This window comes from Accipiter gentilis, chromosome 19, assembly GCF_929443795.1.
Source record: "Accipiter gentilis chromosome 19, bAccGen1.1, whole genome shotgun sequence".
Classification (NCBI taxonomy): domain Eukaryota; kingdom Metazoa; phylum Chordata; class Aves; order Accipitriformes; family Accipitridae; genus Astur; species Astur gentilis.
The window spans coordinates 21,893,747-21,907,856 of record NC_064898.1 but is presented as its reverse complement, the minus strand read 5'-3'; the positions used below and the strand labels follow the sequence as shown (position 1 = coordinate 21,907,856).

Here is a 14,110-nt window from a genome sequence, read left to right as displayed (position 1 = left end):
GATCTCTTCTCCTCTCAGTTCACCACTGTTTTTCACACCAGGCACCACCTGTAATGGCATATCCTGCCACAACGCCAACAGGAATGATGGGCTACGGGATGGTGAGTGGAACTCCTGCAACACTAAGAATTCAGATGCTGTGTATCATTTGATTGCTTATAGTTTGGTAGTAGTCATCTTTCTGAACTATTTTACTGAAGACTGAATTTCAGCTCCTATTGGTTTATTCTTCACCGAATCATTAAGTCCTGTTTTCTGAACAATTTCAGTGGTTTTTGTCTGAAATTGTCCGCCCTTTCCTACATAACTTAGTTTTTCATAAACTTTTTAAAATCAAGACACTATTCTCGGTGGGCTTTATTGGCATAGAAATAAGTGTACCATCAAAATAAGTGTATCATGTGAGTATAGATAGTTACATTGACAACAGGCATGTTTTATCGGTGAAGTGAAACCTTCCTTAAATACTTGCTCCCAACCTCAGCAAAAGGTATCTGTAATGATCAATGTCACAAAACTGCAAGTTTGTGACACTGCTGTGTGTTGAGGTGTTGCTTGCGAATCAAATCTCTTGGGGACACACCAGTCCCCGAAGAATTTCAACATAAACCTGACCTTGCCGCTTGTTGCTCTGAGAAGTTGTTCAAATTTTTCTTCTTATCTCAAATTTAAAATATTTCTGTAATGATACACCTCAACTCTTTATTAGTATGGTTTTGATGTAGCGCAGCTTTGCTGGGTGAATAAAAGGGGAGAGACCTTCCTTAGAACAGTTATTCTGCTAAATGGCTCACAGATTAGTAGAGTAAAAAGGCTAAATGTTTCATCATATAATCAAATTAGATTAATGATTTGTAACTGCTATATGCTCCGTAAGTGAACTGCAAAAGGGGCCAGCTGTGTTCTTGAGGGTGTTTTGGGAGAGCATCATGTTCCCCATTACCCATCCACGAACTCCTGTAGTATGTTCTTGTGCAAAGTCACAGTTAAACTACCGTTAGTGTTGATTCAAACTCGATCCACACAACTTTGCACTGATGGTACTGGAAGCGTTTTCTTAGTTATTTTGACTCAGCAGCTGGAGAAGGTAACATATTTAGTGTAAAGAAAGTAATCTTGCATGTTTCGTAAAGCAACTTTCGTTATGGGGTTTAAATGCCAATGTGAAACGGAAACTGGAATTAATAGGAGCCACAGCTCTGTTATCCTGAGTTGCTGTTACTTGTTCAAAAACGTGCAACGTCTGAGCGGGTGGGTGAGATGGGCCATTACAGGAGGACCAGCAGGCTTTATAACATCCTGAAAACTCTCCTGGCTCATTCAGACTTTACTCAGAACATTGCCTGCTAGGAATCTCTGAAATGTTGACCCATTTTACAACCCTTGCGTTTCATTTTTCCTAAAAGCAGTAGTAGGTACGATAGCTCTGAGCGTGGCCATTTCTAAGCGGCAGTCTAGTAGCAGGCTTTTCCCTTGGTGAGGGCGTACTGGGACGGGCAGTTTCGTTAGTTCCTTTGCACTCCCTGGCTGCTGGTCCCTGTGCCTTCGTTGTGCCAGCAGTTGTTTTTAACTAACTTTTTTGTAGGGTGTTTTTATCAGGGTCAGTTTCTTGAATGGCTTCACCGTGGGATTGTCCAAACAGCTGGTTGGCACGATAGGAGGAGTACCAGGATTAGTCAAGGAAAAGCTGCTGGGAGTGGGGATTGCTTTAGTGGGGCTGCTGCTGGGTATCAACGCAAGCCTGAGAGGAGTGCCAAAATTAGCGCCAGAGTGGGCATCTATGTAAAGCAAATAAAACCTGGCTTCTAAGACCATTAATATATGTTAAACTCTTAATTTGGCTCGGCCAGAGTGTCAGTAACACTTTAGACTTTGATTGCATAATGACTTAACATTAGCTGTACGTACAGTCCTCTGTTTTCAATTTTTATTGAACTCTGTCAGCTCTGCGTTGATATCTGTAAAACTTTGTGCTTGTGCTTTCAAAGGCAGACAGGGAAGTGTTGTCAGACCTCAGTTTTGGAAGCAAGAGGACCAGCACAAATGCTTGTGCTTAAACAAGTATTTTAGTGTTTCACATCTTTGCAGCAAGAGATTAAATGGGCTCAGTTGTTATTGAGAGTATTCCTTGAAAAGACTCTAATATTCCTTTGTAGTAACCTTTATTTGCACAGTATTGCAGAAAGACCTTGTATGACTGCATTTATCAAATAAGACCAAGACTTTTCACCCATTTGCCATTTTCTTTTCTCTCCTTAAATACTTGCAATGTATTAATGCTATATGTGATTTGATGTTGTCTGGATTTTTTTAGCCATCACAGATGGGAGGCATACCAGTAATGACACAGCCAACTTTAATATACAGTCAGCCAGTCATGAGACCACCAAACCCTTTTGGCCCTGTACCGGGAGCACAGGTGTGTATATTAAAAATCATTGGTGTTGGGAACAAATCACAGCTGGGTCAGTTTCTTTAAAAGTATTTTAATATTTTCTTGTGTTGGACAAATGTGTTGCACAAGTGCAGTAGTTCATGTAAGGATTGCTTCATAGCTTCTTATATCCAGGTTGGCAGCATCAAGTTTGTTTTACAGAAGCAAAGAGGATAGTGTTTTAAGGCATTGGTTTTTTCTGGGAATGTGTCTGAGATGATTCTCAACACTTCAGTGAAAGGATAAGAACAGCTAATGTCTGTGCTGTTTGCTGAAGAGGGGCTTCTTTCCCAAAGTTCACGTTGTCTGCTGCTTTATCTCCGAGTGTGGCTTTGTGAGATTGCCCTATTACAGCTTTTTCCTAAGTGGATGTGGCACTGTTCTTTGCCCTGTTACACTTAACAGTATTAGATTATAAAGTCACCAAGGCTGGCAGTAGCTGTAAACTTTTCTTTTTTTTAAGTGTAAGCTGCATGCTTATATAGCATTTTGCAGGGGACAAACAGGGTATATGTAACCTTTTAAGTCTCTGAATGTTATAGATGGGTTTGAAAAGAATATGGTGTCAAACCTGGTGAAACTTCAACCCAACACCTGGTTGTTAGCACTGACCACTCAGTGGGAGGCACATGGCACCTTCATCTAGTTTTAGCCATTGTATTCTCCAAAGGTCTTTGTATTCCTCCGTGTTTTTGCAGAAGGCAGTATTTACAGCATAGTGAACATAAGAGCTATACAAGTCTATCTGGCCTTTCACTGTTAAGTAAAGTGTTACGTTAAATGGAGTGTTCCTTAAATTGCCTGCTTTTCTGCTTCTTGTGATATATTGTGTTCATTACCTAACGTACTGGAATAAGTGTGCTGAAGGGTTACTCTGATGAACATTAAGACCTGACCTTATCAATACTGGAGTTAAATATGAACCTTTTATTGTTTGTTTTGCAGACTTCTGTCACTGAGACGTTCCTATGTGAACTCACTTTTTTAACCCAATAGCCATCTGAAGATAAGGGTGGTTTTTTGCAGTAGGAAAAACATTAAAAAACAATGGGAAGGAGGGGGGATGGACAACGTTGAACGCCTTCATACTACTTTCAGAAAATATTGAGATCGTTAAGACTGCGTTTGTAAACTGTAGTCAGAGGCAGAGCCAAGTTTAGTTGGCAGATTGGAACCCCAGCATTAACATCGTATTTTTACTTACTAGTCAAATGTGTCTTTGTCAGAGTTGACATTGTACATCATGGCTCTATTAGAAACATGTCAAATATCGGGACTGTGTCTTGATCTTACTATAAAGAGCTTTGTCTTTGCAGGTGACTTGTTTAAAAACATGCATGTATAACTTCACTTAGGTATACGTTGGTGTATGTGTTTGGGTTTGGGACTAGAGTGTGGAGAGAAAAGAATTCAGCAGTAGGTTGAGAGGGAAAAGACCCTCCAACCTTTTCCAGTGCTTGAATCTGATCCTTTAACAGGAGAGGCTATGCTGTGTGCTGCCAGTGGGCAGTATGTCCATTGTCTTCCTTAAAATAGAGCCTTGTGGATAGATCTTTTAAATTATTGTTTTAAAGGCTTTATCTGAAAGAGGTGCTGTTAGATTTCTTTAGCTAGAAATGCAGTTTTCAGTTGACTTTCTCCTGGACTTCTGAGAGCTGCTTTGCGCATTCACTGTCACTTAAGACAAGTGATACGGTATCTTGCACATGGGTTTTATGCTATTTCAAGGGGGGGAAAAAATGTGTTTATGACGCTTCTTAAATAGAGAACAAGTTAAAGGATTCCCAAGGATAAAAAGTTTTTTCTGCAATTACCAAAACATCGATTTTGAAATGTCCCTTTAAAAAAAAATAAATAAATCTGCCTACCTGCCTAATTCAGTTATAAACAGGTAGGTAGGTCTGAATGGCTAGGCGAGCCTTTCTGCTTTGTTTGACATTGCAGGGCTTGGTCTAGGTTGAATCCCAGCTGGCTGTCATAACAGGAGAAAGCAGAATTAGTCACAAGTGAGGTGTGTAGAGCTGTATTTATTGTGCTTATCTGACATGTTTGGCTCCTGTGAGAATTAATTTGAAAGAAAACACACCCTTTGAACTGGCATTTGCTGTGTGACCAGGAAGGATTTTCCCCAAGACACACAGTCTGCATTGCTTGCAGGCGTTGAATTTTCAGAAGTCTGGCATCAATAAAGCGACTTAAATGACACAAAAGCTGCATGTGAGAGCTGCTTCCCTGTGTACGGCAGAGATGGCATTTACTACCGTGTAGCCACAGAGGGGAATTACGGTATTATTACACTAAATTTACTGTATGCTTAGTCTTGAGGTGCTTCTGAGAGCTCTCTGTTTAGGTTTAGTTAATACTCCTGTTGTGCCAGAAATAGAAAGAGGAAAAGGAATAAAAATGTGTGTTCTTGTGGTAAGTTAACAAATCTTAAAGAATGAATAAGGGTTACCTGAAAGGCACACAATTCAAACTGCCTACAGCCCACGTGGATCACTCTAAACACCATTACTCTGATACAGGTTTTGTCCATGATGTCATCACTGCCAAAAACTAAGTTGTTTTTCATATTTATGTTTAAAGCACTAAATTCTATCACTTACCTCTAGTCTGCTGATAGATCTTGGTTGCTGTCTGCAGTTAAAGAAATTTGAAGGTACTTAAAAGCATAATGAGAGATATGAAGTTGTTGCTGAAAAATTATATTGCCAAGTTGTAGTGTGGTGGGAACTCCTCCTACTTTGCACACTGACTGGTAAAACAGGCATCCCAATGTTGTCCAGTTTCTTTATAGTTTAAACTGGTGTTCCTAACTTGATACTCGTAAGGATTTGTCTTAAATATACTTTTCCTACCTCCAGACATACCTGTTTTGCTTCTGTTTCAAGTGTTCTGTTTACATGCATGCAACTTTATTTCTAATTGCTATCAAAAGCAAGGGTAGTTTGTTGGGTTTTTTAAGGGCAAAATAATTTGAAACAATTGAGAATGAGACTAGAACACTTGCTTCTTTTCTAGGTGTAGAAGGTACATGTAGTTTTAAAAGAAACTAGTGTGTGCTTTTGTTGGAAAATGCTTACCTTGCATTATGGTCAGTATTTCTTCCTTGAGAAAGAGAGTAATAGTTTTCATCATGATAAAAATAGCAGGCTTTCCTCACTGCAAAATATTATATCGTGCTACCCAGAACAGTGAGAGTGGTTGGAGTTGTGTGATTAAATTTTACCCGGTGGGTAGGAGGATGTGTGTGTGTATGAGGAAGGGACAGGCTGAATCGATGGTCCAGACAAGGTTAAAGAGCAGCCAGGGTGATGGCAGACGTGATGCAGTACAGCAAATGCAGAAAATTTCAGACAAGCCAGATCCAAATGATGCACAGTTAACTGGAATATAACTACCCATTGTAAGACCTGAGTGTTGTAATGCACAACAGCAGTGCTTGAATGTTCACCACCACCAAAAATGTTATCGTGTTGGCTAATACAAAATGGTACAATACTGACAAATCAGTGGTGTGCCTTTTAAGTGTTACGTATTCTAGTCTGATTACCCCAAAAATGACATAGCCTTAGGAGGGGAAGCAGCTGGGTAGTGAAAATTTTATGATTTAAAATAGAATAAAGAAATTACTCAGCCTACTGCTAGCATCTGTGTGAATTGTAACAGTGCAGTTGTTAACTTCACTGAATTGTACAGAAGAAGTAGTAGGAGGGATCGCCTGGTGATGGTAAAGAATAGGTAAATGTGCAAATGAGTAAGTTGGTTTTTGGGGGGTTTTTTTGATTGTGGTTTAGTTTTGATTTTTGGCTTGGTTTTCTTTTTTTGAAAATGGAAGAACAGGGTATGAAGTTCAGGACAGACTTATGCCAGAAAGTAGACTTTACAGGTGTTCCTTTTGGCATATTAATCCTAAAATATATGCTAAACCAGCCTGACAGACTTGTTTAATGAGAAATCAGTATTAAGCTAAGGATGGGAATCGGCACAGCACTCGCTTACAGATGGGTTCTTCTGTGTTACTGTGACTCTGGGGAGTTTTTGCCTTTGTTGGAAGCAGTAAGAAGTGACAGCTGCTGTTGGAGGTGAGACTGAGCCTTGGGTCTGATCCAGCACAGTACACTGCATTTCAGATCACGCAAGCACTGGGCAGTAAGGAGGCTAAATGCACAGTTCTAGACATCATTAGCACTAGAGAAACTGATGGCCAGCGCTGTTGTTTTAAATGCTTCTCCTTAGAAACTGCTACGGTAGGTTCTGGTTTTCAGGTATATTTATAAGCAGTATTCTGGGTAGATGCAATGTAGGAAACTGCCAAACTGTACTTTCCACATTTTTTTTTTTTTAGGCCTCCTTTTTAATAATTAGAGGAATCTCATTAAAATATGTATTTACTGTAAGGTACTGTGTCTTGTCTGAATTTGGCTGGGGCATCTAGGAAGCAGCAGCATCAAGTTTTTTTCCCAGTATTTAACCTGAACAGGCCTTCTGAAATTTCGCCTCTGTTTCTGGTTATACGCTGATGTTGCACAAATGACAGAGCTCTAAACCTACCAGTCTTCCACACTGCTTTCAAACTGGGACATTACTTTGGACTTGATATCAGTTGGAGATTTGCCAACTCAATTTCACAGGACTTTTAATATGCGACTTCAAGCCATTTGACCATGAAGAGGAAGAATGTCTCATGAAATCAAGTCGCAGCAGGCGTGCCTTGCTGAAGTTATGACTGTTGGACTTGATCATTAGTCTGGCTCAAATCCTGGAGAGTGCTGGGGTGTGTTGAGCTACGGCTTTCCAAAGGGAAGAACCGAGTTTAAAAGGGGAACTTCTGACATCCTGAAACTGCTTCTCAAGCACTTCCCATTCTGTCTCATGACTCTCCCATAATCTGTTTATGGGGACTGGATTCGAGTGCCCCATTGGGGGTGGGGTTTGGGGAGGGAGATAAAGATTCCAAGCCAGACAGAGGGGACTTATCCTGAAAGAACTCCTTCTCCTCATGTGGTTTCCGAGATAGACATTAATGTGAAAAACTTAAATTTGCAATGGCAATATTTACACTCTGGGCACTTCTGCAAGCAGTTCCCATAAGCATGTTCCCTGTCATGCATAGGTTGGCAGGCATTCGGTATTTCCAAAGGAAATACGTCTTCATACATTTTTTTTGCAATGGATATGAAGTGCAAATATGCAGTGGCGATTAGTGCCTCAATTACGAGTAAATTGTTAAAAGTGATGGAACCTGAAATGGAGAAAGCTCACTTTTACTTGTAACTGCAAAAATATGCAAGTTCTATGAGGAGGGAAGGCAAATAGAATTTAATAAAGCACCATTTATAACTGGGAAAGCACTAACAAAGAAGGAAAACAGCTAAAAAAAAAATAATAAAATCAACCAACAGCAGATAATCCTGCAATTACAGCCTGCAGATTATTGGTGCCTTCCAGCAGCAGCAGCTGGAATGCCAATATTAGCTACTTGTAAATTATGTGCATTATATGGCTGGATTTGTCGTGTGGTGCTTTAAATACATGGCAATAGGACGTGATTTTTGTTAGTATAGATAGTATAGACTACTGGTCTCAGTCTTCAGTTCTCACCTAAAATGGCAGTAGTTAACAAACTCTCATATACTGTATTTTTTTTCTAGCCCCAGAATGTATCCCATGTTCTCCTTTTAGGCCCCAGCGTGACAATTACCTGTTGTCTGCTCTCCAGCTTCGTTTTATACACATGCTGTTTTGAGAGGAAAAGATGCTGAGAGCTGTTTCTTCTGGAGAAGGCACCTGGCAAGCTGCCATGCTCTGGCCAGACCCCCAGTCCCGTCTCTCCCTGCCAGTACGTAGTTTTGCCAGTAAAGCGGGGAGAGCGCTAACCTGCTTCACGGGAGTGTCAGGCTTCATGTTTTGTATCATCTTTTGAAGAAAGCCGCTGTGAAAGCGTGAGGTTATCTGCTCACTTGGCAAATGCCAGTTGAAGTTTCCTTTCTGGAGGGTCATGTCCGGCTTGTTTCTGCATTACTCCAACCATTGAAGAGGCTTTCCGTTTTCCATATGACCAAACACCTTGTTTTAATAGTTGATTTCTGCCAAGTTTGCCTCTTAACCTCCCCTTGTCCTTTCATTACACGTTCAGCTTTCATATTCTGTCATTCTGAGACCTTTTTTTCTTTTTCTTTCCCTTTCTCTGTCGTCTTTCCTACTAGCTGTCTGCAGCATCCAGCCCTTCCAGTCAGAGTCCTCACAGAGCCTCAGGAAAGGATCCCTTTGCAGAGCTCTCTCTCCAGGATTTCTTGTAGAACAACTTAGGTATTGTCCATTATTCTGGGGAGATGCTGGTTTTTGTGATATAGAACAAAGTTAAAGTTCTAATGCAAGTTTTATTAACATGACTAGAACTGTTTCTGAAGAAAATAAAAACAAGTCATGTTGAGTTGGAAGCATTGTGGAAGTGACCTGGAAACTCGGTATACTTAACTGCAGCGGTTTAAAGGCCGGATCAAGCCCTTTTGAAATAAAGTTTGATAGTTCCCCTCTGAACTGCAAGAGCCAGCACACGTGGTACTTGCTGCAGTTAGGGAGAAGGAACTGGTACTACCTGGTATTTACCGTTTCATCAGGAAAATGTTCAGGGTTCCTGGTTAGCAGCAAACACCTGACTGCTGGTGCACTTCACCAGATTGCTTGACCAAAGAGTTCACTTTATGCAGAAGGAGGTACTCGTTTCATGTGTGCGAGGGTTAAATTTTGGTACAGATGTGCACTGGAATTCTGTTCTTTTTCATCAATCGGGGGCAGGTGGGAATTGAATACTAAAATGAGTGAAAACATGAAAAAATTCAAGAATGCCTAGCGTAAAGAAAGAGTAGGCTTTATTGCACACAGCATCTGCTTTTCTTTGTGCGCCTCCTCTGGTTCAGCATGAAAAATGGCCGTGAGTTTTCTTCATAATGATGTTGATCTGTGTTACGCTGCCACTGGTGACAATATTGCATGGATAAGTAGGGTCTTTTTATTGTTGGATAAGCCAGCTTACTGGAAAGAGATGTTCCAAAGGCTGGTGTAGTTGGAAAAACATCCTGATGGGTTTTGGTTGTTTTCTGGCCCTGGTAAAATTTTTATTTCTGTTCAAAACTTCAGATCTTGGGGTAGTTTGCTCACAGGTTTTTAGTGAAGTCCTTTTTCTGTTGGATGTTAACATAAGGGTTTTTAATCTTTCCAGATTCAGTTTATGTAACTGTGTTAGATGGAAGAGAACGGAACGTTTCCAAAAAGATGTAAACCCCCACTTCCAGGAAAAAATGAACTTCAGTCTCTCAAACTCTCCTCTTCCATTAAGTGATGCAGTGAAATGATGAAGACCAATGAAGGAACCTGGGACAACTCCGTAAGAAAACATCAATATACAATACAAAGCCAAGAATTGCCATGAATCAAGACTAAGATCTACTTTTTGTCCTGGTGACTAACACGTCAATACTTTCAGCTTCTAATAATATCCATAATTGGTAACATATGAAGAGAAGCCTTTATTCTGGAAATTGAGATTGGTGTTTGGAAATGCTGTCTGGAATGGAGGTGTGTCCTTTACCGTAACTCGAAACACGACTTTGGGCAGGGGAGGGTCAAATCCTAACTCTTAATTCTGCAGTTACCTTTTCTTCAGTCCTCACAAATGTAGGCACAGCAGTAATGGAAATTAACTTTTTTTAAAAATTATATATTCAGTTTGCAGTAGACATTCCTTATGTATTATTGTTTGTATTTATTTATGATTATCAATTTAACATTAATATTGTATCAAAAAACCTCCTTATAAAAATGAGTATGGATGTATACAGTATGTCTGATTTTTATCCACAAAGAATGAATCTGATTCAGAATGCTTTTCAGCTGACATACAGAGCACTAAATATTTTAAAGGTCTGAATCTAATGAATTCTCAGTATATATGGGAATTAGGGAAGAGCTGTAAAATGCATTAATCCTTATAGTCAATTCTGTGCCTAGGATTTTGCAAGGGAACAGTTAACTGACTAGAAGAAGCACTACATTTTTAATTCAGCATTAGTGCATTGGGAAGGAACTTTATTGCTTTGTGCTTGGCATGTCATTATTTTTACATTTGACATTATAAGGCCTTTCCAAAATGAATGTGAGGAATTGCTTTCACTTTAAGACTTTCCTTCTTTCCTGTAAAAAAAACTGAGGTGGTGTGTGTTGGGTGGGGAAAGCCTTTTCATTTGGCTAGTGCCATGTTTATGATCCTGTACCTTTCAAAGTAAAAAAGGGGAAGTAGCTTCCTTACATATGTCTAGTGGGTATTTAGTTAACGAAGAATTAAAGTAGCACTGTTGATCGGTGCTCTGTGTAAATACATCATAACTTTTGGGTGGAGTGGGGCCTTCAGAAGGATAGTCAATGATATGAAAGCAATTCTGTACATGAATTAAGCATACTTGCTGCATTGTCTCTGCAGATTCTATTTTTGTTTAAAATATTAAAATGTATGTTAGCAAAAATGGGTGGATTTTCAAATAAAATGCAGCTTCCACAGAACTTTTGTTACGGTATGAAAGTCTGAGGTGCTTCTTTTCTTTTTGCTGCTTAAAATGTGCACTGATAATTGCTTTGTTTACTTAATAAAATACCAAATGTATTTCATACGTGCATATTGTATTACAGGAAGTGCAGCACTGAATCTGTGAATGACGTGATCTATACAACATCTTCCTGCTGGTGCTGTAGTAGACGGCCTTAGTTCTGCTATAATGATGGATTCCTTACTTAATGTGATATTTCATGATCTTCTAGTTTTTCAAAATATTCATGGCAATAAACTTATACTGTTTATAACTGAGCAAGAAGCATAAATATGCCCCCCCCCCAAGTTATTTAGGTATCTTCCCTAACCTTCCAGCAGAACATAATGCCGGAGAAGCTTTGAACAGTTTGCTGAGACCGTCGTCTGCAATTAGGCACTAGTTTTCATCACAGGGAGATTGGACACAAGTGGAGCTTTCCTCTTCTCAACTATCTGAGGCTTGTCCCAAAGGTTGTACATCATAAAATCAATAGATTTAAAATTTCTTTCTAAAAGCATGAATAAAAAAAAACCCTGAACCTGTTACTTGTATATAATGCTCATGCCCAGATCTGGGGAGTTTCATATACAGTTTGCTTAAATCTTTACCTTCCTATGACTGAGGCCTTCAGCGTGGGACTGTACCACCAGCGAACAACTTCCTTTTAGTTTTTCCTTGGCACTCAGAGTATCAAAACCACAAATTGCCTGATTTGGGGGTCAGCTGGAAAAAAGGTGCATGTTTGTGTCCTGTTAGCTGAATTGGTAACTAGCCAGGTTACAGATTGTTCTGAAACACAGTCCAGAGCTTGTGTGAAAGGTAAAGGTAGACCTTCCTCCTCCTCCATTGCCCAGTGTCCTGATTATGATAAAAACAGACACCAACCTCATTGTCTTTTTAGGCCTGTGATGCTCTCTGAACAGTGGTTTCAATCTCTGTTTTGAGACTATTGACTGAGGATAGATCTGTTTGCTTAGTTTTTGCATCTTTTTGATCCCTTGGACCCCCTTTGTGGGGCTGTGGACTGGAGGTTGCAAATCATGCAGGTGTCAAAAATCCCTAAACAAACACAACCACCTCTTTTGCAGGGATGATGAATTCATCTGTTACCCTTCAACCCTTCACTGCTCACTCGTAGTTGCTCTGTGTTCTTTAACACAGCTGCTGTGCAGGCTAAACTTTCTTGTTGGAGGCCTTGCTAATAAACCTTGCTTTTGCTTTACTCTTCAGAGACAAACTGGCTTGAGAATTTTCCTGAGGATTATTTTCCCATTTACTTTTTTCCTAATAAGCATGTTTGCTGGAATAACACTCAGTTGTAGCTTAATTTTAAAAGCATAGCTGATAGACATGTTTCCTTTCAATTACTGGCCATTTTCAATAATGGGTGGGGTTATGAAAACCTGGTTCTCTTCATAATAAAGTTCAAAGGCTATTTATTTAATCTAGAAAAGCAAACTGTCTAAGAAAGCTGCCTGCTCTTAGCAAGCAGTGGAGGCTGTAGTGCTTTGTTAGAGGGACGTAGTTCCTTTTAGAGCTTTGTGAAGGAAACCAGTGTGTTAGAATCATCACAATATTTTTGATTTTTTTTTTTTAATTCACTAAATTATGTAATTAAAACAACTGGATTTACCTCTGGAGACAATTTCTATTGCCAGTACAAGAACCTGAACAGCTAGTAACTTCAGGTGTTTTCTAAAAGCCCAAATGTAGAATCTTCATCTGAAGACAAATCTAAATTCTTTTGTGGCTTCTGTTCTTTGTTTCAAAGTCACAAACTGAATTGTTCTGTGCAGTAAATTGACACTGACGGTACCACAGGAGATGTTTAAAAACTGTCTTTGCATGACTTTACGTGACATCAGATGGTCCATTCAACCAGTTACTGGAATAAGTCACAGACTCTCCCAGCTGCCAAACAGCCCTTCAGCAAGAAGGGACAGGGTGAAACCCTGCATCTTTTATTAGACAAAAAGTGTCTGTTTTCAGAGCCTGGTATAAATTTTGTAGCGATATAAATGAATTGCAACTTGAAAGCCATGACATAATTGAGATAAAGATTGTGGCAGAAGAATGAGAATTAGGTGCCAAAACCACTGGGAAAGGTAGGAGATGCTGATGGGAGCAGAAGATTGACAAGATAATGTGAGGGGTACTGAAGAAATGTGCTGAATACAGAAGAAAAAGCAATGTTAATTGGAGCATATATGTAAACTAAATTAGAGCTTTCTCCTTAGCCTACTGGCGATGTTTTGACTCGACCTTTGCAGCTCGCTCACACTGCAGCGGAGAGAGCAGAAATAGTCTTGACATATTTTGCTGAATTTGCCCAATAAGAACAATCTGTGAGTTACTGAAGTTCTTCACGTTCAAACTGGAGAATGAAGGGACTTGGCCAATCAGTACCTACTAGTCCTGACTAGATCAGGAGAATGAGTGGGGAGGAAAGAACCCTGAGCGGGTTCCTCTGAAGGTGTAACATTGCTGCCACGCACCTGGCACCCTTCGGTATCTGAAGGCTTGAGTAAATACTATATCCATTTCACTAGTGGGAGATGACTTGCCCAAGATAACATATCGGTCTACGAGTCGAGTAAAACACATTTCTTTTGTTCCTTCTCTGCTGATGAAATTTCCTGAGGCAAAGATCAAAAAGCCTCAGAACAACCAGCCAATGTCCTTAAAAAGTTCTGTTGTGTGAGCTGGTAATGGTACTGGAAATGTGTTGGATGCAAGCGTGTTGCTCTGGCTATCCAGCAGCTGTGGTATACGAGGAGAGCTGGGGGCTGGGGTTTGTTTTCATAGCATGGATCTCTGCTTCATTCGTGGTGGTAACTAACTGCTGAACTTCCCCATGCCAGCTACAGCAACTGCACAAGTATTGTTTTTCTAGAAAAGCATTATTTGATACAGTTTTAGCCTCTTGCTGTACTTGAATCACTGAAAGTGAGGAAAAGATCCAGCACTGTGTCAAATCTCAGTTTTCCATGGCGCAGTGGAGATGTTCTATGGGCCACATACAGAAACAGTTGTTGGCATGTTTTTACCATGTCATATCCTAAAACAACGTAGTGTTTGTGGTAGTCTG

The 14,110-nt window shown here is 39.9% G+C and overlaps 1 protein-coding gene across 8 annotated transcripts in view; it reads left to right on the top strand.

The window, feature by feature from the left end:
* PICALM (phosphatidylinositol binding clathrin assembly protein) overlaps positions 1 to 10,996 on the top strand; it is a 69,384-nt gene extending 58,388 nt beyond the window's left edge. For 7 of the 8 annotated variants that reach the window (XM_049822860.1, XM_049822858.1, XM_049822857.1 and 4 more), the window contains 4 exons: positions 42 to 101; positions 2,315 to 2,419; positions 8,644 to 8,746; positions 9,660 to 10,996. In XM_049822860.1, the coding sequence (XP_049678817.1) occupies positions 42 to 101; positions 2,315 to 2,419; positions 8,644 to 8,736 (258 nt within the window). In that variant the 3' untranslated portion in view covers positions 8,737 to 8,746; positions 9,660 to 10,996. The remainder of the gene's footprint in view (positions 1 to 41; positions 102 to 2,314; positions 2,420 to 8,643; positions 8,747 to 9,659) is intronic. The other variant, XM_049822859.1, reaches the window with a different exon arrangement.
* The last annotated feature ends 3,114 nt before the right edge of the window (positions 10,997 to 14,110 follow it).